The 23,574-nt window shown below is 47.0% G+C and overlaps 9 protein-coding genes across 9 annotated transcripts; 5 read left to right on the top strand and 4 right to left on the bottom strand.

Moving 5' to 3' along the window:
* Window positions 1-418: 418 nt before the first annotated feature.
* Window positions 419-2,945, top strand: C8R40DRAFT_1173378 (major facilitator superfamily domain-containing protein; the record flags this gene model as incomplete). Its single annotated transcript, XM_046232007.1, has 15 exons — window positions 419-556; window positions 616-640; window positions 694-738; window positions 798-824; window positions 881-931; window positions 981-1,011; window positions 1,066-1,079; window positions 1,139-1,339; window positions 1,404-1,804; window positions 1,867-1,943; window positions 1,997-2,027; window positions 2,088-2,237; window positions 2,290-2,446; window positions 2,510-2,772; window positions 2,835-2,945. 15 exons carry the CDS (start codon window positions 419-421, stop codon window positions 2,943-2,945), a joined length of 1,722 nt encoding a protein of 573 aa, XP_046083718.1.
* Window positions 2,946-4,283: 1,338 nt separating this feature from the next.
* C8R40DRAFT_1150959 (uncharacterized protein) lies at window positions 4,284-6,397 on the top strand. Its single transcript, XM_046229553.1, has 7 exons — window positions 4,284-4,643; window positions 4,700-4,778; window positions 4,828-5,175; window positions 5,229-5,318; window positions 5,376-5,695; window positions 5,749-5,907; window positions 5,962-6,397. The coding sequence occupies exons 1-7, from the start codon at window positions 4,548-4,550 to the stop codon at window positions 6,109-6,111; spliced, it is 1,242 nt and encodes a 413-aa protein (XP_046083717.1). The 5' UTR covers window positions 4,284-4,547; the 3' UTR covers window positions 6,112-6,397.
* On the bottom strand, window positions 6,323-8,611 carry C8R40DRAFT_1116333 (HotDog domain-containing protein). The gene is made up of 9 exons (XM_046228604.1): window positions 8,408-8,611; window positions 8,062-8,323; window positions 7,873-7,995; window positions 7,662-7,813; window positions 7,489-7,596; window positions 7,292-7,429; window positions 7,031-7,239; window positions 6,795-6,977; window positions 6,323-6,727 (listed from the first exon to the last, which is right to left on the bottom strand). The coding sequence occupies exons 1-9, from the start codon at window positions 8,574-8,576 to the stop codon at window positions 6,464-6,466; spliced, it is 1,608 nt and encodes a 535-aa protein (XP_046083716.1). The 5' UTR covers window positions 8,577-8,611; the 3' UTR covers window positions 6,323-6,463.
* A 32-nt stretch (window positions 8,612-8,643) lies between these two features.
* On the top strand, window positions 8,644-10,073 carry C8R40DRAFT_1071557 (TAP42-like protein; the record flags this gene model as incomplete). The annotated part of the gene is made up of 5 exons (XM_046226346.1): window positions 8,644-8,739; window positions 8,804-9,010; window positions 9,069-9,611; window positions 9,682-9,836; window positions 9,899-10,073. 5 exons carry the CDS (start codon window positions 8,644-8,646, stop codon window positions 10,071-10,073), a joined length of 1,176 nt encoding a protein of 391 aa, XP_046083715.1.
* A 205-nt stretch (window positions 10,074-10,278) lies between these two features.
* C8R40DRAFT_1173374 (survival protein sure-like phosphatase/nucleotidase) lies at window positions 10,279-11,437 on the bottom strand (the record flags this gene model as incomplete). Its single annotated transcript, XM_046232006.1, has 5 exons — window positions 10,279-10,768; window positions 10,824-10,857; window positions 10,920-11,039; window positions 11,097-11,232; window positions 11,291-11,437. The coding sequence occupies 5 exons, from the start codon at window positions 11,435-11,437 to the stop codon at window positions 10,279-10,281; spliced, it is 927 nt and encodes a 308-aa protein (XP_046083714.1).
* A 259-nt stretch (window positions 11,438-11,696) lies between these two features.
* C8R40DRAFT_1162075 (sure-like protein) lies at window positions 11,697-12,837 on the bottom strand (the record flags this gene model as incomplete). Its single annotated transcript, XM_046230206.1, has 5 exons — window positions 11,697-12,168; window positions 12,221-12,260; window positions 12,320-12,439; window positions 12,502-12,637; window positions 12,694-12,837. 5 exons carry the CDS (start codon window positions 12,835-12,837, stop codon window positions 11,697-11,699), a joined length of 912 nt encoding a protein of 303 aa, XP_046083713.1.
* Window positions 12,838-13,424: 587 nt separating this feature from the next.
* Window positions 13,425-14,599, bottom strand: C8R40DRAFT_475997 (uncharacterized protein). The gene has a single exon (XM_046235183.1). The coding sequence runs from the start codon at window positions 14,506-14,508 to the stop codon at window positions 13,864-13,866; it is 645 nt and encodes a 214-aa protein (XP_046083712.1). The 5' UTR covers window positions 14,509-14,599; the 3' UTR covers window positions 13,425-13,863.
* A 1,888-nt stretch (window positions 14,600-16,487) lies between these two features.
* On the top strand, window positions 16,488-17,932 carry C8R40DRAFT_1266772 (uncharacterized protein). Its single transcript, XM_046233945.1, has 6 exons — window positions 16,488-16,767; window positions 16,825-17,102; window positions 17,153-17,213; window positions 17,269-17,385; window positions 17,442-17,540; window positions 17,595-17,932. The coding sequence occupies exons 1-6, from the start codon at window positions 16,715-16,717 to the stop codon at window positions 17,662-17,664; spliced, it is 678 nt and encodes a 225-aa protein (XP_046083711.1). The 5' UTR covers window positions 16,488-16,714; the 3' UTR covers window positions 17,665-17,932.
* Window positions 17,933-20,485: 2,553 nt separating this feature from the next.
* On the top strand, window positions 20,486-21,194 carry C8R40DRAFT_1071553 (uncharacterized protein; the record flags this gene model as incomplete). The annotated part of the gene is made up of 2 exons (XM_046226345.1): window positions 20,486-21,001; window positions 21,156-21,194. 2 exons carry the CDS (start codon window positions 20,486-20,488, stop codon window positions 21,192-21,194), a joined length of 555 nt encoding a protein of 184 aa, XP_046083710.1.
* Between the last annotated feature and the right edge of the window lie 2,380 nt (window positions 21,195-23,574).

Below are 23,574 nucleotides of genomic sequence, written 5' to 3'. Positions count from 1 at the left end.
TCGGCCCTTCAGAATCGGTAGAGAAGACCTATTCTCCAGAAGCTCGGAGTCCGAATTATGGACGAAGGGTTCCTTGCCACTAGATGTAGCAGGTTGGTGCTTCCGCTCCCTTGATTCTACTAGTAATTCCTACATAGTTTCACATATTGATTATTAGTATCGTGTCTGTGGCGGATTCCGACGAATCGGATATCGTGAGGAAGTATCAATTAACGATACTACCTGTGTATGAAATTTCATTTCCGCTTCTCCCTGCCTTACTTCTCTCTGAGTATAGACGGTGAAGTCACGCCCGGATGACACTTCTTCTTCCGTTTAGAGATTTAGAGTGTCGTGACTTTTCCTGTACTCGCCCTTTTTATTCTAATTGAAGATGGTGCATGATTATTATCATCTCCCATTTTCTCTCTTTTCGAGAATGCCCCACTCAACTCCGAATCCTCAAGTAGAAAACGAAGATATTGCTACTGACAAAACCAGAATTGAGGACAATCGCGCTCCTCAGCGGTGGACCCTGATTATCCTCGTAATATCCCTGAATGTGGCTACCTTCATAGTGCGTGCATCCTCATTGCTGAGTATGTATTCATTCTGTATACACTAACCTTCGGCCAGGCAGCACTCGATAATACGATCGTCGGTTGGCACAATTCTTCCTGGTCGCTGCTTAGCTCCTGAGAAAATACTGTCCAGCGACGGCAATTCCGACTATCACTTCTGAATTTCATTCCATTGGTGGTGAGTCTGTTCGGAGCCTGAGACGTACCTGATTGAGTGGCCGTTGAAGATTTCCACAGACGTAGGCTGGTATGGTAGCATCTACAGTATGCATTCATCACCGTATGATCACATACTCGGGTGATTCAGATCCTTGTGTTAGTGCTTGCCATGACACCGTTACAACCAATTCTGGGAAGCATCTACAGCATGTGTAGGTACCACTATTCCGTCGATATTATTTACCTTAATTGAATCTCTAGTCAACGCGAAATATGTTTACATCTCAGCTATGTGATTCGTTGTCATCTTCCCCTGTCTTCCTGGTCTAATTCTCGTCTTCTGTAGAGTCATATTTGAAGGTGAGAGGCATATACCATCAGTAGTCTCAGAAAAGCAAGATCATTTTGGTTTGTTATAGTCGGCTCCATTATCGGAGCTTCTGCATCCCGCTCCTCAGTTCTAATTATTGGTAGAGCTATTGCCGGAGTAGGCGCAGCGGCTATCTTTGCAGGAGGAATGGCCATCGTCACAAACCTATTTTCAAGAGACCGACGCCCGAGGTATATTTCATTTTTGCAAAGTATGTTCGGGATGGCAAATATGGTTGGACCGCTTTTAGGTACGTCGTTGTGCTAGAGCTGTTAACAACATGGCTCGGAAACTCATACATGGTAATACCATAGGCGGCCTTTTCACGAACGTCTTGTCTTGGCGATGGTGCTTCTGGGTGGTTATGATTTCAGATGACATTGTCAGGCTTTGCTTAAAGAAAGTTCTTCCGCAGATAAACGCACCGTTCGGTTTCGTGATCGTGTTGGTTGTCCTCTTTTGTTACAGAGATCATGGTGGAAATCGACAGAAACTATCGGAGACACTCACTATTCATGAAAAGATCTGTCGGATGGATATACTAGGATCAACATTACTAGTTGCAAGTGTGATCTGTATGCTTCTAGCATTACACTGGGGTGGCACAAGCTACAGTTGGAATAGCCCCATGATAATATGCCTTGTCATATCCGCTGCAGTACTGATTTGTGGGTTCGGTATTGCACAATATATGCACCCTCAAAGGGCAATCATCGTAAGTGGGGTAGTTTTATATTATGTATGAGCGAGGCAATGATTCGACCTCAATCATACCAGCCATTTCGACTCGTCTCTAAACGCCCAGTCTGCGCCAGTGCGCTGTATGTATTCTTTTTGACCATCGGTCGATTCACGTATGCTTTTTTCCATTCATGTGAACTTGCAGCTGTTCTTACAACTTCAACAGACACATATATTATCTTCCATTTTATTTCCAGGTAAACGTTTGTCAGTGGTATCTTGTGAGGGGGGAGTTTGTTGAATGGTCGATACTACAGGTCTGCAAGGGAGTCTCCCCAATCGGCTCTGGTTTGCGCTTTCTACCATACTCAGTTGCTGCAACTCTGTCTACCATTGTGTTGGGTGCCACGATTAGCTCTATCGGGCTTTACGCATTTGTTCAACTAATTGGCGCAATGCTTTTCACGGTATTCTTCACTGCTGACATTACTGCTCCAGGTCTCTGAGTTTCAGCTTTAGGTCGGCTCTGTTTTCATTGCTTTCCTTCAGTTGAATACCTCTACAGCAAGGTGGATAAGCTATCAAATTCTGGCAGGAGCCGGAGCAGGAGCAGGCGTCCAGACACCCTACATAGTCGCTCAGGTCGCGGTATCTTCTGGGGACGTACATACTGTCAGTGAGTAATAGTGGTCCTTATCTTAGGCTTGATATTTATCCGCAACTTTCGAAACCGTGCCAGATGCAATTATCATGTTCATGACTGGTTTAGGTGGCGCACTCTCGGTGTCAATTGCCCAGAACATCTTCGGTACAGTCATCCTTAAAGAAATTCCAAAGTACACCTCAGGTGCGCACGTGGACTTTGAAGACATCTTGAACTTGGACGGTGTCCAGTTTCTTCACTCCACTGAAGGAGTAGCTACGGATCAGAAAGAGGTGGTTTTGCAAGTGTTTACACATGCTTTGGATAAGACTTTCAGTATTCCCATCTTCGCTGGGTCTGTTTGTGTGCTCCTTGCACTGTGTGTGAGTCCTTCATTGGCTGTTATCCGAACATCTGGCAGATATTGATCATGTTTGACAACGGTGATAATGTAGGCATTGAACTGTCAAGTGCAAAACTCGTGGACACAACGATGGCGGAACAATACAGAATCAAGGCGATGCCAGGATAGGATAAGGATGGTCGATGTTCCCTGAAGGCAACATCCTTGAAGCATTTGAATTCCTTCCGGTAGCTTGTGATTGAATGTAATAGTTTTGCTGTTATGTAGTCTATCATACGGGCGATACTCTACTCCTCTACTCGGCGCGTGCCGGCCCACAAGAACTTCAGACTGACGCAGAGATGATAAATGCTAGCCTGTTGTAGACCGGTAATCGTCCCAACACCCTCGATAGGTTTCGCGGCGCAAAATTTGACACTGATCATTTATGTATGTCCTCCTGATTATAAGGGCTTGGCCACCAATGGACAGTTAGGCGGTTAGACTTGTTGAGAGAAAAATAGACTATAGGAAACAGAAAAGGCCGGTCGCGGAGACCGACGGAAACAGGAAAGTTAGAGGACCTGTTTTGTCTTTCTTGTCGTTCTCAATTGCACTTCTCCGGAAACTCAACGTACTCAACACCCAAAAATTGTTGTATGACCTGTGACGCCCTGGTTCTACGTTCCGAAGTTCGGAGGCAACATAAAATAAGTAACTAAGCAGGATATACCGGCGGTACAACTCACAAGAAGGATATAAATAACATTTGAATGTGTCTGTCCTCCTGGGCCCTCGACGGCCTGATATCACCTTCAAGTAACAGGATCATCAACGTATCTTTCCAGCCTGGTCTGAGAGTCATTTCTCAAGACTTGCAGCGTGGTTCGCACTCCCTTGCGAACAATCATTCTTTGTTGAAGCTTGAGCGGAGTCTTCATAGGTCGATCTTCAAACTGAACGCCAATCTATCGACGAGTCGGCAGGGATCAAAGATGGATGTCAATAAGTTAGAAACCGACAGAAATCTGAATATAGGCATGTGGAAAGATTCAGGAACAACAACCAGGTGAACCGTAAGGCGAGGTTTATTCTGGTTTATGACCAGGACATACCCGCAAGTGCCAGGGATCCGACTGAGGTCCTTGAATCCATATATTCTCCTGGTCACTGGACATAGGCTTGAAGAAGTAAAGTTGAAGAACAGAATAGTCGAAAAGCTTCACTGCTGGCGATGTTTTGATGTATCTGAAGCAAAGAAATAATTTTAGATCATCTACATATATTATTGACCGTTAACGACCAGGCACGGGAGATGACCATGGAACTCAGGAAGGAGTTGGTTGTGGACGACTGGAAGATGTAGCAGGCTCTATGTAGTCTGAAGAAGATTTGAGAGAAGACAAAGAAAAGCGGAGGACAATAGCAATGTCCTTTTACTAAAGACAAGGTGGAGCACTTCGATTCTCTTCGATTTGACGCTTTAACGAAAAGCAGGAACAATGGGAAAAAGAAAAAATGACGGAGTTTGGTTCGGATCAAAATAGTTGCCGTAGTGTCCTTTTCGTTTATAAAGCGTCCATCAGGTTGTTCGACATCTTCATTCTTCTTTCCCCTTCACACCTCTCGCTCTGCGTTTGCTCCAAGGTCGTCGCCCAGCGCGTCATTACAAGGACTTTTCTTCCGACACTGGTGTCGTCTCGTATACTGGTATCCTAACTTCGGTTCATTCAAGCCCAACGTTCTTTCTTCAGCCACTTCATACTTTCCTTACATTCTTTCAACGGCGAAATGTTCTCCAAATCTTTGTGTCTTGTTTTGCTCGGCATCTCAGTGTCATCTACTTTCGCTGCACCCACTGTAAGGTCCAACGATGCGACTTGTGATGTGTGTTCCCTACATGTTTAGCCGTTATCTGCTACTGATTGGGATCATCTTTGAAGGCTTCAGCGTCTGCTGTTGTGACCACAAAAACCGTTACAGTTACTGCTTCGTCAGTTGCGACCAACGTAGCTGTTGCTTGTGTGTAGTTTTACTAAATCATTCGATTCGATATTAATTTCTTCTTTAGCGTCTGGTGACAGTTCGTCAAGTTCGAGCTCGAAATCTAAATCGGGATCTGGATCGTCCTCAAAGTCTGGTTCCAGCTCAGGTTCTTCTTCTAGTTCAGGTTCTTCAGGTTCCGCTGCGTCGGCTGCGTCGGCCGCTGCTTCGACATCCTCTGCAGCGAGCAGCGCCGCTACCTCTGCCGCTTCCACCAATAATGATGCGACTGGTTCTGCCTCCACTTCCGGCGCTACTGGCTCCCTTTCTACCACCGATATCACCACTAATGCAACAGCTGACAGTACCGATCCTCAGTCCTCGTTAACCCTTGACCCTCGGGTTATCGCAACTGGCTTCTTAAACAACGGACAAGGTAAGAGGCATGTGCCCAATTTAATATTTCTAAATATTAATCCTCTCCTGTAGATGTTCAGGAAGCTGGCCAGGTTGCTTCGCTCACGTCAAACAACAATTTTATCAATTACTGTTTGACTCAAACTGGGATGCCTATAACAAGTGAGTTTTTCGTCCGATTAGGTTGCTTACACTGGTGCTCACTTTAGTTCTCAACAGATGGTCTACAAATCACCACTGGTTCATGTAACCCTGCTCCGATCGGTACCATACCAAGCGTCAGCAATATGCCGAGTGCTAAATTCGAGTTCCCTACAAATATGGGAAATGTGACCGGTAACACGGAGTTTACGATCAAGCTTAATATGAACAACTTGGATACCGGAAATTTCGTGAACGCGAACGAGAACTACTTCGCTGCTCCTCAACAACTCAATTCTAACGGTCAGATCATTGGTCACACTCACGTGGTCATTGAGGCAATAAACGGTCTTGCCGACACAACTCCCTCTGACCCGCAGAAGTTTGCGTTCTTCAAGGTTCGTATTTTCAGGCAATCTTGTTCTTTCGCTCAGACTTGAATCTTCTTTAGGGTATAAATACTGCTGCTGTCAACGGTCAGGTCACTGCCGATGTCACTTCTGGTGTCCCTGCTGGTACCTATCGTATCTGCACGATCAACTCCTCCTCAAACCACCAGCCGGTCATCGTACCGATTGCCCAACATGGATCTCTCGATGACTGTGTCTACGTGAGCATCGATGCACAGTTTCGTTGGTACTTTTTCTCATGCATAGTGTTCTAGTTCACTGCTGCTGGCGGTCCTGCTACTCCCCCTGCATCCTCTGCGGCAGCCACTGCGACTGCCGCTGCTGCCTCTGCGAGTGCGGCTACTGACGCTGCCGCCGCCGCGGCGACCACGGCTGCTAAGTCAGGAAAAAGCAAGAAGAACTAAATGAAGAGCGTTAATCTTTATACCCGTCGTTCCGCATCACTTAGATACTCATGAGTTCACGTTATTTCTCCGCACTTTCGTCATTCATTTGTTGTATTCATACTCGCTGCGCTGTGGTTGTGCATTTTCCGTTGGGCCTTTTACTATGTGCTGATAGGTGTTTCTTGCCATACCCGTATGCTTGCATTGTTTTCTTTCCTTCAGAACACACGCTACATAGTCCTTGAACCCCCCTTGTTGTTCATCAAGCAATACAGAGCATTGGTCTTCTTGAAGAGGACACTTGAAAACTGTTTATCGCGAGGAGCAAATTGTTCGAATATCAGTCTCCCGCAGTGTGAATAAGCACTACTTAAATATTTTCAAATCTCTTCACCGTCAATTCTCTGATCTCATCTCCAACAGTGACAGCCCGCCTGGCTTCCAACCAAAGCATTGCTTCCCTATATGTCTTCGGTACCACCCTCCTCACCTTCACACTCTTCTGCAATTCCATACTCTCTGTCGTTCCTCTTGCAAACAACTTCTCCTCGCCGCGCCAGGTAAACCGAAATTCATTTGTCGTCTTCTCCGTCCCAGTTTTGATATCGACGACATTCGCTTTGACACCTACGTGCTGCATGGCGTTGCGCGGGTTAGGCACGGTTAAGTGAGGTATGAAGGAAGATATAGTAAGTTCTTACCACCAACTGATACATATTCGTCTCTCCGTTCTCTTCTCTCTGCTTTAAAAAGTCATCATATAGAATCACGCTGTTCAACCTTAGTATACTCCCAATCGGCACCGGGAGCTTAAATGAAATCTCGTCGAGTCCAAGGAAGCGTACGCGACCACGACAGAACATGGACGCATTTGAGAAACCGAGCTACTCCGAAAGCACGGATGAATATTACAGAGAGGATTAACGCAGTAACGCACCTCATACGCCAGACGCATCAGATAGCCTCCAAATATCTTTTGGTGGACGTTCCTCTCCTGGGGAAACATAAGCATGCATCTTTCGATCCGTGTTTCGCCCATGGGTACAAGTTCGGCGATGTAGTTCGATCCATTCAATACAGAAGAGCCATTAGAATCGCACAAGGTAGTAAAATCAGAATGAACGGATTTGATTTCTGAGCTTGTTTCTACAACAAGAGGAAGAGCGTCAGTACTCAGGACCAGGCATGATAGACTTACGTTGATGTCCATAACTATGCTGGCTGATTGCTGCTCCGAATTTGAGGTAGTTTTCGTGTAATGCCGCGGCTTCTTGGCTTGACGGTGGGACACGAGAAAGCGAACGCTGGGCGCGAGAGGCCCTTCTGCGTTTCAATTCTACAGAAAATAAAAGGTTTTTAAAACTTCAGTACCAGCAGGTGTATCAAGGTACGCACCATGCCCAATTGAAAAAAGAGTCTTCTCTTCCTCTGTCGAGATGATGAGGGGTCCAACAGGATACGCTTGATTGGTTTTAGCATTTCGACAGACCATGGAGAATCGTCCTATCACGCGCGAATCAAAGAGTCAATTACGATTACTATACGAGAAATCCCCTAAAGGAACTTACCCAACAGGATAGTCTCGTCTTTTTCTGGCATCTCCTTGGAAGCAATTCTCTCTATCCGGACAACTACTTCCATTGAGCTGCGGCCAGTATAGATTACTTGTCCACTTAGGCGAAGATCGTGGCTGGGAGTCAATGGGTGTAACATGTCTATTCTGGGGTTGAAAAGTCGATATGGCATACGGAGGATAAGATTAACGAAACGTAAACCTGCCTTTCGACTGCAGCGGTTACAATGTATAGACCCATCTCTTCTACTTTGAGCTCGGATTTCGTTGGCCCAAGTACATGCTTATACGATATTGACCCTGCGAGCGAATCAAGGTGTTCCATGAGTCTGTAGATACCAAAATTCATGAGACACAGAGACCATACAATCGTGAATCAAAAGCTACCCACTTACTTTCCAGTTCTGATTCCCCCAGAAGCATTTACATACTCTTCTAACAAATTAGGATCTGATGCAATGGGCAAAACAAATTCCGTGTAAGAATCGTGCATATTTCGTGGAGGTAAGTCATCGGAAGAGGGACTTGTGGTAGCTTCTGAGCTTTTTGTTATAGATGTTCGCTCTTCTTCTTGGGCGATCGTAAGACGGGCCTCTGCCCATAGCGAAGGAATGCGCATTGGCATGATGGATCCAAAGCGAGGGTCCACCCGGAGTTCTGGACAGTGTATGCATCAATGTAGGGATCAATCAAGTAAATTAAGTGGAAGGGTAGAGTCAATTAGGGAGTCTGAAGACTTACTGACAATATTTAACAAGGAGTCAATGGCAGTGACATCTTGAGTTTCTCCTTTCACTGCTGCTGAAGGAAGTTGGGGTGGAATTTGCAACGAGTTGGAAATACAACGGCTCGTGAAGAATGATTTGGCAGTATTACTACGATAAAGAGAGAAAGTATGTCGAAGTTGCATGATGGTGAGGACGATTACCCTTAAATGGTGTCGAGTGAAAAACGCTGAAGATAAGCGCCAGATCAAAATGACCAATACTCTTCCGCTACCAACACTCTTTGGTCAGAGTCTTTCTGCTGCCTCAAAGGCCTCCGATCTACCTACAGTTGATGCGAAAACTCAAGTAAGACATTATTTTAGTGCTATATTGCATGTCTACAGTGTTCAATGCATATTTTTTGTTTCAGGATCTTCTCCAATTTAGCCTAACTAATCTTCGGACATTACAATCACGTATCGCGAGTCTTTCGCTATTTAGTCCAAATGAAAATTCCGAAGATATAGCTACAAGAGATCTTGTCTATCTCTTGGTCCCGTATGTATGCGCCCAGGTGCAGGATCGCGTCAAGGCGGTAGAAAGAGACGAACGGCTGGCATCACTTACAGTGGCGAAGGTGAACGTGACAGTTTGATCTATTTGCCCCACAAGAGCTGATATTTGTATCTGTGCAGAACTATCTTCAGTCTTTTCTGCAGCTCTTAGATAACTATGAAATAATCCCTGAAGACCAAGTCGCGTTGTACGACCGAAAAGTTTCCAACCCAGGCAACCGGAGGGAACTCAAAATCAAGCAATATCAGGCAGAAAAGGATCTACGGACGAGAATTGAGACAATCCGTAAACGCAGGAATCAACGTCCTATCACAAACTCCTCCGACAGTGCAACCGATTTCGACCTACTCTCTTCCCTCCTTCCATCCGCCATGGATGAAGAAGAGGAAGACTCCTCATCTACAGATGACGTACTTCGAGAAACGACTCTGCTTCTCATTAGGCTTTTCTTCTCTCAAGCACAAACACAGCTTCAGAATATGAATCAGGAATTGGAATTGCTAAGGACTGCTCCTCCATCTGCATCAACAGCAATGTCGCGACTGGAAGATGATGACGATCGACGAGGGAAACACAAGGAGAGCGAGGAGAATATGTGGAAGATTGATGCTCCCACACCTAAGGTCAGTGCTGGTGGACCGTTGCTTGACGAGGCGGGTAAGGTACGTGTTGAAGTCCAGTTTGAAACACCTCTACCCAATGGAACTGATACTTGTCATATACATCACGCAGCCTCTCAAACCATTCACCATACTTCCCTCTGGAGCAGGAGATCGTGCACGTTTTCAAGCGCAAGTATTTGGTCCGGGGCATAATCTCCCTACAATGTCCATCGATGAATATCTGGAAATTGAGCGCCAGAGAGGAAAATTCATTTCCGGTGGAGGGTAAGATCTGTGCTCTATCTCCCTGTCAATGACTTCTGACCTTGTACTTTCTTTCTCTCCAGCCCTGCATCCCAAAATGCACCTACGTCTTCCGAACAGCTAGCTCTAGATGCGGAGATGGACGGGACACTTGAGGGTGAGGACAAGGCTGAAGTCAAACGGATCAAGGATGAAAACTGGGCGAAGTTTACCGATGAAAATCCGAGAGGGGCTGGCAATACTATGAATCGAGGATGAAGGTGTGAGGATGGAGATAATCAGCCAATGTATTCAAGTTGTATCTTATCGAGTGGTATTTTAGCTTTATGTTTCCTCCTGTGCAATTACAATTCTCCTGCTATCGTTGAGTACTTGTATACTGGCCTTGCTACCGAGTTAAAAATACCCGCTGCAAAGGCCTCCTTAATGCATCATTTCCGAGCCATTTCCCTAGATACATAGATTATGAACTAGGTGCGCACTTCAAGAAAACGCTTAATCTATTCAACACGGCTTCCTGTGTCGCAGCATCCACGTCCAACAATGTACTCGCATCGAAAACGCTCACGCTAGCAAAACACCCCTCAAGTCCCACAACGTCAGACTCTGCTGGAAGTTGCGTCGTACCACAAGTTTCAACGTCAGTTGCACTGGAGTCCGCAACAAGCCGTGTCAATACAAATTGATAGTCTGCCTCGTTGGGACAGTTGGTGATCGCAGGATAGTTCACGTTGAGACTTATTCCTGGGGGTAGTATTGGTCCAGGAATGATGTCTGACAAAAGGGCATCAAGAAATTTGAGGGTGAGGGTGGCGTAGATGTTAGATGCGTTGGTGTTTGTGGAGGTTGGGTCCGAATCGAGGGTAGTGTAAGAAACTTGAGAGAGGGAATCGGAGGACCCGGAGAAAGCGACTGAGGGAATTCCCGCTTTGGCTGCGGCGCTTGCTGCCCCTCTGTAGAATTATTGAGATTAAGTATCAGACGTAGTAGAAAATATGGCACCCTTACACTGTTCCCGACGTGAGGAGGACCGCGAGGTTGTCTACATATAACAAATGTTTTGTTTAGTTCGGAGAATTAATAATATATCAAGCGACGACTTACTCCCGACATTTGGCCCACTCACGACAAAGTCTGGAGCACCTCCCAGTAGCTCAGGGGCCAGAGTGTTTATCCCGAAGTTTATTGCATCCACAGGGAAGCTATTCACGTAGTTGAGTCTCGCTGTTGAGACATCAGTTAAGTCAACCTGTACTAGTAGCTACAGCGGAAACAACTTACGATCGGATGCATTGAATCCTTCTGCGGGAGAAAGGATTGGACAGGTGTCAAATTCGCAGGGGATTAATACAATGGTAGGGGGCAAAGACAGAGATCCAGTCCCAGATAGGTTGACAGCTGGGCAAGATAAGATGACCTACATGGCCATCGCCCGTGAGTTCACAAGCAATCAAGCAAAGATAGTGAGCATGCACATCGTATCCTGCATTTGCAAGAGCGTTAAATTGCGCTCTGATAATAGCTACTGCCCAGCCATCGTCATTCCCAATCAAAATCTTTGTTTGTCCGCGAACGAGCAGGCAGGCGTGGATGAACACCAGCAAAGTGGAAAACAAGAGCATCGGGAGCTGCATCATTGGGGATCAGGGTACAAGGACACGATATATAGTGTATATCTGGAGTATGTTTGTCAGTCGATCGTAGCACGCATGTGCCAGGGGTGCAAAAGAAGTCCAGGGCGTTCAACTAGACCGTTCAGGAGCTTCTCTTCACACATGGATGAGAGAATCTGAACAGCGAAAGCATGAAAGCAGTACATATGAGTACTATTGACTGATACATGATGTTGAACAAAAGAGGACATTGACATAAGCCAAGAACTCAAGGAAGGCAGGACAGGAAACCACTCAAACGATTAAGGACGAAAGCCTGAGTAGTAGCATCGACGTCTGCTTTGGTGGTAGCATTCATAACGCTGACACTGGCAAAACATCCATTCGTCGCAACTACATTGGTTTCTCCAGGAAGGTGATCCGTTCCGCAGGTCTCAACATCAGTCACGCTGTTACTTGGCGCGATCCTAGTGAGAATGAAGCTGAAGTCTGAGGGAGACGCGCAACTAGAGCTGGTAGACGCAGGATAGTTTACGTTAACGCTGATGCCAGGGGGCAGGAAGGGTGGACCATTCTTTAAAAGTGCATTAACGAATTTGACTGTGAGCTGCGAGAAAACGAGTGCAGCTAGCGTATCTGCGTCGCCGTTACTCAAATCAGTGAATGCGACCTGAGAGAGACCTGCGGCAGAGAAAGCCGTTGACGGAATGCCTTCTTTCGCAGCCTCGCACGCTGCTCCGCTATTTGTTGAACATAAGTGGAGAAATAGTATGATACAGAGGAACGGCTTACACAGTTCCAGAGATATCCACAGTTCCAGTTCCAAGATTATCTATTCAGTGCGAAATGATCAAAACGAGATTTGTTGCTATTGGGAAGATGCAAACTGACTGCCGACATTGGGACCGCTGACTACAAAATCAGGAGCACCACCAAAGAACTTTGGTGAAAGAGTCTGTATGCCGAATCGAACTGCATCGACCGGAAAGGAGTTGACATAGTTGAGGCGTGCTGGAAAAAAAGTCACGTTGAACGAACAAGATCATTATAAGGGGTAGTGGCATGCCACATACAGTCAGAAGCGTTGAACCCCTCAGCCGGAGACCCAGTTGGACATGTGTCGAATTCGCAAGGTTCTGTCAGGTTGGTAGGAGTAGCTGTCGACGATCCCGTGCCAGATTCGTTCTCTGCTGGGGCAGAGAGAATAACCTATGCGCAAGGACATTGAGCCCAAATCCGAGTTTTAAAAGAAAACAAAAACATACATCGTATCCTGCTTCTAAAAGCGCGGAATTTTGTGCACGTATCATTGCGACTGCCCACCCGTCATCATTCGTCAAGACGATGTTGGTCGACTGAACTAGACTGGCGCAGAGAACCAGAGTTGCGCCAAATGATAGGAGATTCATTGAAACCCATAAAGACAGGAACAATGAGCATCGTTTATATTCGACAGCTTTACATAGCCTGCCAGAGGTGCACTGGTCTGGTCATGGGAGATAGACTGGCAGCCCAAACGGTGAACGAACCACGTTCTTGGTATGCATGTGGTCGTATTGAAGTCTACAGGTAATGGAACGAAGAGTCGGTAATCAGAAGAGTACTCTCGTTGGTCGAGGCGAGAACGTGCGTGCATTTCTGTATCTGGATTCTGCACCTCGCGGTCACCACATCAGAAGGTTGAACACTGTCTAATGACTAGAGAACGTTTTTGGAACATGAATGTGGCATCGATGAGATAATAAGCGCCTGAGTGCTTGCTTTTTCTCGCTCACCAATTGCAAATTATGGGCTTCGATACATACTGCCCTGTCTAGGATAACACTATAGGCTAGCAACACCAGCAACAGTGTTGAACGTTGCACACGAAACGTCTGTTTTCATACTGTCAGGAAAGTCAGCTCAGCTCATTGCCAGAGTCATAGTATTCATCGATGTGACAACGTCTGGTTCGATGGTCGTAAATTGGCGATGGACCTTCAAAACAACACATATTCTTTCTCAAGCCGGAAGAAGCTCCTTTACTCTAGGAAACCCCATTATGCAGATGTTGAGCTTTTTGGAGTTACCCTACCCTGACTCCCTTTCACTTCAAACAAAGGCGGGACAAAGACGGTTTGGAAGCATTCATCTTCTTTATCTTGGTTCTGAAGAGCCGAATATTCATAAATCCGCTCTGGATAAAGACTAAAACCCAAGTTTTTTCTCCCTATCTCCTCACTCGCTCCTCCATCTACCTTCTAGAGATTTTACAGCATGATTAGCACCGGAATCGCCTTGAATGGAATGGCTAGTCCATTTCAAGCTGCAGCGTCACACTGTCCGCAGGTCTTTGATAGATCTTTGATGCAGCCAAGCGTTTTCTCTCCCAATCATCTTGAATCATTTTCGGTATGTGTCCCTTCACATGTATTCCTCACAATTATGCTCAGAATCTATTCCCGGTAGAGCGAAACGCAGGCGCTTCCAGAGCCACTTCTCCCTTTGGGACACTCGTCGAACTTTACCACCATTTCCATCTCAATCCCAAGCAAGTCCGACTTGGACGAGATAACGATGGAAGTGGTTGCCGATGAATTGTCCCCACCACAACTTCTTGACGAAGTAATGGACGATCTGGAGAATATCATGGATGTAGATGAGGTGTATGGAGGAATAGAACGGTCTGGGACCGCTGGAGCTGGTGTTGAAGCTCTCGCTGGCGATATCGTGGGTTTGGACGATTCAGATCGAATGGTCGTAGATGCGGGCCACCCCTCGCCGTTCGATATTTTCGTGGAATATTTCTCCTCGGTAATGTGTCCTGGATCTTGGATAAATATGGACTCGTTGGGATGCCGGTTCCAGTAGGGTGTTATTGGGCGATTGAACAATGTCCGGAACCGACCAAGGCCTCGTCGAGAAAGGTGACGCTCTCGGCACACTCCGGATCCAGCTACACGAACACTCTCGTCAGCCTCGAGGTGCTTTAATTCAGTGTCGTGAATTGCAGTAAGCTCGACCCAAGAGATCTGCGGGACTGACGGGTCCGTGTACTGCTTGACTTTTTGGGCACAATAAAAGTAAGCGATTTCATGCATGCTCTGCGGCTGGGAACAGTACGCTTGGCACGCGTCAATGTCCGCGTACGAGACTAGAATGTCCTCGGAACTTGCACTATGCGCATGATTATACAGCTATGTTACCTTTACTCTATCGATGCGTTTATATGCTAGTACTCTTCCTTATGCCTACATACATGGAAATTTGTCCCGTACTTTATCTACAGTCGTATGTGGATGATTTTACTTATATCTGTATATTTGAGCTCAAGCTTGACTGTATTGTACAATAGGTTTCGTTTCTTGTAGATACTTAGATTGAATACTTTATTTTCCTTAAACCTCGAAATATTCAGCTTTGAATCGTGCGAACCGTTCGATGATCGGCGTTTTCCCAGGATGTTGAAGATCTTTGCCTCACTCCACACTGCACTGGAGATCAACCTCCTCCACTCGCATGAATTCCGGCGTGCGGCGAAGCTGCTATATGCGGACTCTGATGTTACTAGTGATGGGCCAGTCAACCCCAAAACTCTGAACTTGGAGAGGCCGTCAGCTGCCGTCAGTCACAACGAACAGAATTTCTCTTATATTAGCATCAGTTGTTGCCACATCGCGCACCAATTATCTCCATTCGACAATGTATAAAGCGGCCTTTTCTATGGTTTTTTTTTTTTTTTGAACTCTTCATTAACCGCAAGTAAGTAAGACTAGTACTAAGGCGCGGGGAGCTGCAGCGACTACCTAGGCTGCCCTAAGACTCTCGCTCGGCTCCGTTCGTCATTCTCGGTCATGATTGTGTGTCCGTGTGGGGTGATGTAGCTATAGGTCATGGGGATGTTGTGATATGATGTTGTAGTGCCTTTTCTATGGTAAGGCCTATTCATGATAGTAATGATACGCATACCACCTTTCAGATCTCTTTCCTGAAGTGTCAACTCATCGATTTCAAGGTTCAACATCCTGTACATGTAACGAGTTTCATTTGACCTCAGTTGCTATTCAATGATATCAAAATCACAGAGGTCATGCGCTGCGGCTCATATGCATCGTCGTGTTCGCTAAATTCCCTTTTGGTGCCCAACCATCTTCTTATCCCTCCAATGGCCTTGTTTGATGGATTATGAAATCGTTGTCCAGGCGTCCTGATTGGTCTTCCATTTTATTCAAAGTACAGTTAGTGTTCACCCGTCTCCACAGCGTCTCCGTCCCAGGATATCTCACTTCCCGGGATGAGAACAAAGGTAAAATATGAAAAGCTCAATTTCTCTCGGCCGAGATAACTGCAGAGATAACCTCTTCACCTTCAAAATTATCGATATGCTCATACTCACAGCGCGCTACATAGATTCTGGACACAAGTGGACAAAGTTGAAAGCAATAAGAGCCCAAGTCGTGGAAAAATACTGGAATAGGCAACACCACTCGCTTCAATGAGAGCACAGCTCAAGCTGGGACACTTACAGTGACGCGCAAATCAAATCCACACCCCCCGATTTGGAAGGCCTTATGTCACCAGCCCAGAATCGTAAATATGTTGTTCCGCTGCTTAGAATTATCGAATTTTGAGGGTTCAAAGAGCTTATATTGCGACAAGAAACTATTTATAGTAGAATCGACATGCTTTACAGCGTGTAGCATACAAAAATGTTCATAAAAACAGTCTCATCACCAAATTTCCAAATCGGGGGGTGTGGATTTGATTTGCGCGTCACTGTACGATCCCTCATCATACAATAATCAGGATTCGCGTACGCGTTGCATGGCAATTGGGGTGCTCTCCACAATTGGAAGGCTCAATTATATGATTCAATTCTACAATCACGCTGTTCTCTTCTGCCCTTCATCTGAATTCTAAACGTAGTTCGTCGTTAGTTCATCTCTCCATGTATCAGTTCATTGCACAGACTTTTTATATTGTCTTTGAGCTTATGTGGTATGTACTAACCCAAGCCTTAAGGCCATGTAGTGGGAAGACGCGTCGAACGCGTACTGTCACATAATGTCACGCAAGTCACCGTAGGTATCCACTTTGCTCCACTGTATCAATTCCGCAGCTCCAAGGGAAGCCTCGATGTCTCCAAACCCTCGTCTCCAATGATTCCACCCATGACGTGTTCGGAAAGACATAAATACTCGAACTCGGGAAAGATTGCCCCAACTTGCTTGACCTCCCAACCACTTATTTTCAACCACTTTTCTTCCGAACCTTCTTTCGTCTTTCTGCTCCTAGAAATCATCAATAATGTCTACAGCCACGATGACTGAGGTTGCCGTCCTCGACGCCGCGACTGTTATGTAAGTTGTGCCTCTTTCTATTGCCCGAGGGCTGGCTTATCTCGACGTACGCTTTAGTGGCTCTATCGACCTCAATTCCATCGGCGAGGTTGAAGCTAGAAAAATAATGTCGTACGAGCACAAGGCACTTGGGTATAGACCCCCTCCTGGATCTTTGGCTTCTCAAGCGCAAGCGGAGGCTGCTAAACATCCGAAAGGTGGACCATCTCCTCCTGATCCAGTACTCTTGAAGCAGGCTGCACTCAGCGATGCCGCGAAAATTGAAAGCGAGCGTGGACATCCTATACCGAAGAGTACTGTTGTTGATGGAATCGACTTGTCGAACATTACCGAAGGTATGCTTCGCAACTAAAGTTTTATTTCCACTATTCACTGTAGTGTTCAGCTGAAGCTAGGAAGCTCATGTCTGAAGAGCACAAAGCGCTTGGTTACAGACCTCCACCTGGGTAAGGTGATATTCTGTGTCTTGAAAGAAACAATTAATTTCTTTTCCATTCATAGATCGATTGCAGCGAGTGCACAGGCGGCTGCCGCGAAGCATTCCGAAGGAAAGGCTGAGATTAAGATTGACCCTCAAATTTTGACCGAAGCCGCGATCAAGGATGCTGCCCGTATATCGTAAGCAGGCGTTGGTCGCTATTCTGTTGGCCCCGATTCTGAACATGTGCATCCAGAATTGAGCGCCGCTCCCGATCCAACTCACCTCCCCAAATTGACGTGAACAAAGTTTCTGTTGACGAACAAAAGAAATTGCAGTCGTTGGAAACAAAATTGTCAGTATTATTATTCTACATCTGTGTATGTCGTACTCATGTGGGATACTGTAGATTGGATTCTACCGCTGGCACGGCTTCCGCTGCAGTGCAGTCCGCTGTTGACAAAAGGGAAAGGAATTGATTGAGATGGTACTTCATTTTTCCCCCTGCATTTGTCTATGTCGGAAGTGCATACGCATAGAAATCTTCACCGTCTGTACAATACTCACTTGGATTCATCGCTTTCTGGTTCTAGCAACCAAAACATGTATCGTATGTTCGTAATGACATAAACCTGTATTTGTAGTAATGATCAGTTAATTTTTAGAGTGAGAAGCTTGGAACTTGATACATATCGAAAGCAGTAAACAATATACATTAGAAAAAGATCAAATTATTTCTGTTGCTGACTCTTTTCGGAATTTCCTATGTACACATGCAATAATCAACTGCTGATTTGGCACATTTTGGCACCCGAACAGTGCTGAGACTCTTTTTCCGTTCGATACAGCTGATTCCGAAAGTCTAGGACGAAACCAGCCTCCTCACATCGTTGGAGTTCCTCAGCTTTGTTTGTGGAGGAGCTTAAGTGCATAATTACTAGCCTTTTTGATATACAAATCTGAGCAAGCAGCTCTGTCTTTCTTCAAGTTTCTTGCATCGAGACAGCCCTAATTTACTCCAACAATGTAATTACAACAATTCTATACATCCATCTCTGGGTTAATCTTTGTTATTTTGTCTATATCTACAAACAAGCCTAAGCAGCGCTCCAACGATGTGAGGAGGCTGATTTTGTCCTAGACTTTCGGAATCAGCTGTAAAAATCCACCAGGACAACGTCCGGTGGGGTGCCCTAAAATACGCTATTTCGGACAAGGATTGTCATGTGTAACTCTGATTTTTGGGTCATTCTTAGGCCATTTTGGTTAATTTGTTGATGTAAAATTAAGCTCAGTTGATGTAAAAGCAACTGTATTATCTCTATACCTGTTGATGTAAAATTAAGCTAATAGGTGCATCAGTAAGTGTATGTATCCTGATGTACTAATGAGCTCACCTCAGTTGATGTAAAAGCAACTGAGGGAGCTCGTGTACTCCTCCTGCGTGATCTACTTGTAACTGTACAGTATCTAGTAATCCTAAGCTGTATTAGAAACTGCGTTTCCAGAATGGGATGGCTTCCGGAATGGGATGGTCAAAGCTGTACGTACGGAGTAATCCCCAACACCCCCCCTACTCCGTACAATCCATACCAAGCAGTGAGATGAGTTTGGAGTGGACGCTGCCGCTGAGGGCTTTCGTGAATATATCTGCGACATTCTCTCCTGACCGAATCCGTTGGATACTCACCTCGCCACTTACGACTTTCTCGCGGACATAGTGGTGCCGCATCTCAATGTGTTTCACGAGCGCGTGCCGTTTGGAGTTTTCAGTAAGGCATACTGAGCCGAAATTGTCTCCGAGTAGGTTGAGGGGACCTTCCTGCGCCAGGTCTATTTCGGATAGGAATGATGATAGCCATACCGCCTGTTGTGTGGCACGAGATAGGCCAATGTATTCCGACTCTGTTGTGGATAGTGCCACAGTGGCCTGTCTTTTTGAACACCAGGATACTGGTGCTCCTGCCATGAAGAAAACGTAGCCGGATGTAGAACGGTAGGTGTCTCTGCACCCGGCATGGTCAGAGTCTACATATGCGTATGGTTTCAGGCCAGTGCCCTGCGCTGGTGGTTGTGTTCGTGGTGCTCGGTATGTGATAGCGTAGTCCAGGGTGTTGAGGATATAGCCTGCAACCCACTCGACACACTCCCAGTGTTCCCTTCCGGGGCGGAGTTGGTATCTGGCTAGCAGACTTGCTGCAAATGCCAGGTCGGGTCGGTGCAGACTTGTCCCCACATTATCGAATCTACGACGGCGCAGTATGGCTTGTCTTGCATGAACCGCAGCTCCTCGTCTGGTAGTGGGTCTGGGGATTCATGTAGTTTGACCTTAGGTGGGAGTGGGGTATTGTGGCGTCGTACGTTTTCAAGTCAGAAGTGGGCGAGCATGCACGAGAAGTAGGCCCTTTGCGAGATCGTTATAGCTTTGGAATTTGCGTTGTCGAGCACCATGTGCTGCTGCACCCGGAACTCGACAAAATCCTACGCACTATGCAGTGCGTCGGATTGACTTGGAGGTTGCACCCTCGATCCTGCAGAAATCCCTCAAGGGCGGTGCCTGCAGCTGCCGATTCCGCTCGGACGTTCCCTTATAAAGCACTCATCTTCCGATCCCTCTATACAGCCCAGTGTTTGAGGGCACATTTATTTATTTCAGATTTTATCTCCTTTTATTTTATACGTTACACAGGGTAGAGATCGGTTCTTACTTAGAGAGTAGGTAGGAGAGAAAATAAGGAGACAATTTTTCCCCATCCCCTCTGAGAAGAAGAGAAAGACACGCGTCGACAGACTGAAAGCCCGCTTCCTACGACCCTTTTCACTAGTTCAGAGTGCCCTCCGAACGCTCCCTTAACCTCCCGTCGCACTCGAGACGACGTCTAGTCCGTGTAGCAGATTAGACTAAGTTTCATACCTGGAGCCCACCGCGAGGGGGGTTTCCCGTTTTGCGGATCGCGCTTCGAACCAGAAAAACTCCGAAAAGGAACAATAAGAACATAGACTACCACGACGAGCCGTTGTATCGGTCTACGAAATCGTCTGTCGGTAGAGGACGAAGCTTTATTAGCCCAGTTCCACCAGGGACACATTGACTTCGACTTCGAAGAGCTACTGTCCCCCGTAGACGGTTCCGACGCCACCCACAACCGCCTATCCAGGTTAGAGGAAGAGACCGGGTCCAGCGAATTTCGTAACTACCCAGCGACCCCTCTCTCCAGCGTCTCACCAACTCCACCCTCACCTCTGACCCCTCTATCGCACTGTACCTCCCTACCAATATTTAGTCCCACAGGTCCCGCGATGACTACCCCCCTTCCTAAACGAGATGAGCGCTCCGCTCCAAAGTTCGACCCGAAAAATGAGGCACTCTTGCCGAATTTCTTCGAAGAGTTCGAACGCACGGCTAAAGCGGCAGGGATTGATGAAGACGTCGAGAGGATGAAAAGGACGGTCCTAGGATACCTCGACGCCAAGACCATGAGGTTCTGGCAGTCGCTGGACACTTTCGAAGACGACACGAAAACATGGGAGGACTTCAAGACCGAGATATTGGACTATTACCCCGGCGCTACAGGCACAGCCGAAGTCACTACCGAAGAGTTGGTACGGGTTGTCGAAACCTTCCAGAAGAAATCTATCTCCACGACCCAGGACTTGGCAGAGTACCACAGAGAGTTTGCAGTAGTGGCTAAAGCCTTGCGAACCCAGGGGACCCTCTCCGAGATACTCATAGCTCAGCACTACGTCCGTCCCTTTCCAGAAAACATTCGGACCCGCATAGACACCGGACTCTATGTCCATTATCCCACTAAAAAGGTCGGTCAGGCCTACACGATCAACGAGATAAGGAAAGTCGTTACCTTTCTCCTCTCGGACGCCTCGGCCCCTGTTAGCTCCGGAAGTTTTTGTAGTGGGGATCGGACGTCGATCCCCCACCCTACGACCATAGACACACCGGTAATCAAAACAGAACCCAAAGACTCCGAAGAGTCCCTGTCCCAGCAAGTAGCAGCACTCACGCAAATGATGCAGCAGTTCGTAAAGGAAAATAAAAACAGAGACGCCGGGACACGCGAACCACGAACGGATAGAACTTGTCCTTGGGACGGGTGCACTAGCAAGATACTGAAAGATTGTCCGGATCTGGCAGATTGGGTCGCTAAGGGAAGAGTAGAGCGGAACGAACGGGGCTTTGTCCAGCTGAAGGGAGGACGAGACCTACCAAACGAAACCAAGTACAAGCGCGGATTGGTGAAGACTCGATTCGAACGGTATTTCGAAGAGAACCCATCCGCCAAGACTTGGATCCTCGATATCCCTCAGACCCCCAAAAATCCCTTGTCTCCTGCGCTAGCTGGAATAGATATCAGCCAGCACAACGCCTACACCCTCCACAGTTATCAAGGACCCTCCATGCTGGCAACCGCAGCGGCCTATACCCTCCAGGGAGAAAGCGACCCAACTGAAGCGGCAGCTATGAGGGATTTGATCTTCAAAATGGAAACTCGTCGATCTAAGGGACGTACCGACGCGAGTAACTCCTCGACATCTCAACCAGGCAAACCTCCCTCGTCAGATACTAATGTTGGGACCCAACCAGATCCCGAACCATCGAAACCGATTCCTCCGAGAATGGTGTCCCCCACTAAACCACCCAAACCAATCATCGGAAAATTACCAGAAAGTCCCCCCACAAGAAAGGACGGTAGGGATACAACCTAAAGAAGACTCCAGAAACTACCGATACCGAGCACCTATAGAAACCGAGGCCGCAGTCGATCGAGTGATAAAAACCGGGATGTCCAGTATGGTGTCACTAAGGCAGGACGACCTCCTAGCGATCGCGCCGGAATACAGAAAGAAGGTAAAGGACTCGATTACAAGCAGGCGGATTGGCGTCGATGGAGTACTGTTTGAAGACGTCGCGATACTCAAATCCGTATTGATGTTCGACATTGATCTGGCGAACGGCATCTACTCGGTCCCAGTCACACAAGAAAGTCTACAAAATTTCTTCACCGACTTTGGTGACGCGAGAGAAGGCGACGGGTTTTACGTGGCAAAAGAATCGCACAGTATTCGAGCCGTTAACGCGACCATCGGAGGTAGGCCAGCCCATTGCATCCTCGATGGAGGATGCAGTATCGTGGTAATGTCAGACTCGGCGTGTAACGCGTTTGGCTTCGCGTTCGACCCTGAGAAACGAATCAACCTCCAGAGTGCTAATGGCAATACCGATTGGTCACTGGGACTAGCAAAAGACGTACCATTCCGCTTCGGCGACGTTGTAGCCTTCCTGCAGGTACAAGTAGTGGACTCCCCGGCGTACGACTTCATATTAGGCCGTCCCTTCGAAATTCTGATGCAAGCCTCCTATAAAAACTTCCTATCGGGTGACCAGCACCTAACGTTGACTGACCCCAATACTTACAAAACCACCACAATCCCGACCGTTCCTCGAGAGCCGCCGCGCTTCAGAAAGGAGGATAGTCGGGAGTATCGAGTTTAACTCGGTGCTCCGCGAAGGTGAAGTCCATGCTGGCCAGCAGCATCCCTTCGCGAATGGAGTTTGGTGAGCTGGAGGACGACAACGAAGCGGCGTTCATTGTCGAAATGAACAACGCTGAGTTGCCATCAGCTGACTCGTCGGATTTCCGAGGACATTTCTCAATACCTCTTATTTCCGCCAGCCTCGGGGATTCCCCGGCCATTGACAAAGTTAAATTAGCATTCCTCCACGCTTACGCATATTTTACCTACGACACGCCCACATACAATTCCTTCTCCCTCTGCTCCGCAATCCCAGCTGAAGAGTCATCCCATTCTCCGACCAGCTGTTCGAACAAGAGTACAACTCTGCTTCAACAGTGTTTACGTACGTCTCACGAAAACTGTACCTTCAATACTCCAAATCAAAATGTATCTACCTTCCCTTCGTTTGCTGCTACTAAGAAGAGGTACAAGCCTGTCAATCGACGCACCCAACCAGTACCAGCAACACTCCCTGAAAAATTCAGAGTGGTCAGACACTTCCCATCCGACCCCCTCGAGAACCTTCCTACCTTAAACCCGAATCCACCGCCATTCACCCCTACCGGCCGTTATACACAGGAACGCAAAGAGTTCATGGATTCAGTCCACGACCCGCAGTTCCTGTGGCCTCAAGAGAGGGCAGCAATTCACCACTTAATGATGATCCATGAAAAGGCTTTCGCATGGTGTGAGGAGGAAAAAGGTCAGTTAAACCCCGAATACTTTCCCCCAGTGGAAATGCCTGTGATTGAGCATACACCGTGGCGCGTACCAACGCTGCCCATTCCCCCAGGACTGGTAGACCGCATCGTGGAAATCGTCCGAGAAAAAATCCGAACGGGGGTGTACGAGCCCTC

The sequence above is a fragment of the Lentinula edodes genome, assembly GCF_021015755.1.
Source record: "Lentinula edodes strain Le(Bin) 0899 ss11 chromosome Unknown C8R40scaffold_30, whole genome shotgun sequence".
NCBI lineage: Eukaryota > Fungi > Basidiomycota > Agaricomycetes > Agaricales > Omphalotaceae > Lentinula > Lentinula edodes.
Note: the sequence above shows the minus strand (reverse complement) of the source record. Positions and strands in the feature narration are given on the sequence as shown.

Excerpts from the sequence above, each read along its gene's own strand:
- C8R40DRAFT_1266772 (XM_046233945.1), top strand. The coding sequence starts at position 16,715 with ATGTCTACAGCCACGATGACTGAGGTTGCCGTCCTCGACGCCGCGACT. Across the intron at positions 16,768-16,824 it reads CTCGACGCCGCGACTGTTAT|TGGCTCTATCGACCTCAATT; the intron begins GTAAGTTGTGCC and ends CGTACGCTTTAG. Across the intron at positions 17,541-17,594 it reads CAGTCGTTGGAAACAAAATT|ATTGGATTCTACCGCTGGCA; the intron begins GTCAGTATTATT and ends GGGATACTGTAG.
- C8R40DRAFT_475997 (XM_046235183.1), bottom strand. The coding sequence starts at position 14,508 with ATGCATGAAATCGCTTACTTTTATTGTGCCCAAAAAGTCAAGCAGTAC.
- C8R40DRAFT_1116333 (XM_046228604.1), bottom strand. The coding sequence starts at position 8,576 with ATGCAACTTCGACATACTTTCTCTCTTTATCGTAGTAATACTGCCAAA. Across the intron at positions 7,996-8,061 it reads GGGGGAATCAGAACTGGAAA|ACTCATGGAACACCTTGATT; the intron begins GTAAGTGGGTAG and ends TGGTATCTACAG. Across the intron at positions 7,814-7,872 it reads GTAACCGCTGCAGTCGAAAG|AATAGACATGTTACACCCAT; the intron begins GCAGGTTTACGT and ends TTTCAACCCCAG.
- C8R40DRAFT_1150959 (XM_046229553.1), top strand. The coding sequence starts at position 4,548 with ATGTTCTCCAAATCTTTGTGTCTTGTTTTGCTCGGCATCTCAGTGTCA. Across the intron at positions 4,644-4,699 it reads CCAACGATGCGACTTGTGAT|GCTTCAGCGTCTGCTGTTGT; the intron begins GTGTGTTCCCTA and ends TCATCTTTGAAG. Across the intron at positions 5,908-5,961 it reads CTCTCGATGACTGTGTCTAC|TTCACTGCTGCTGGCGGTCC; the intron begins GTGAGCATCGAT and ends ATAGTGTTCTAG.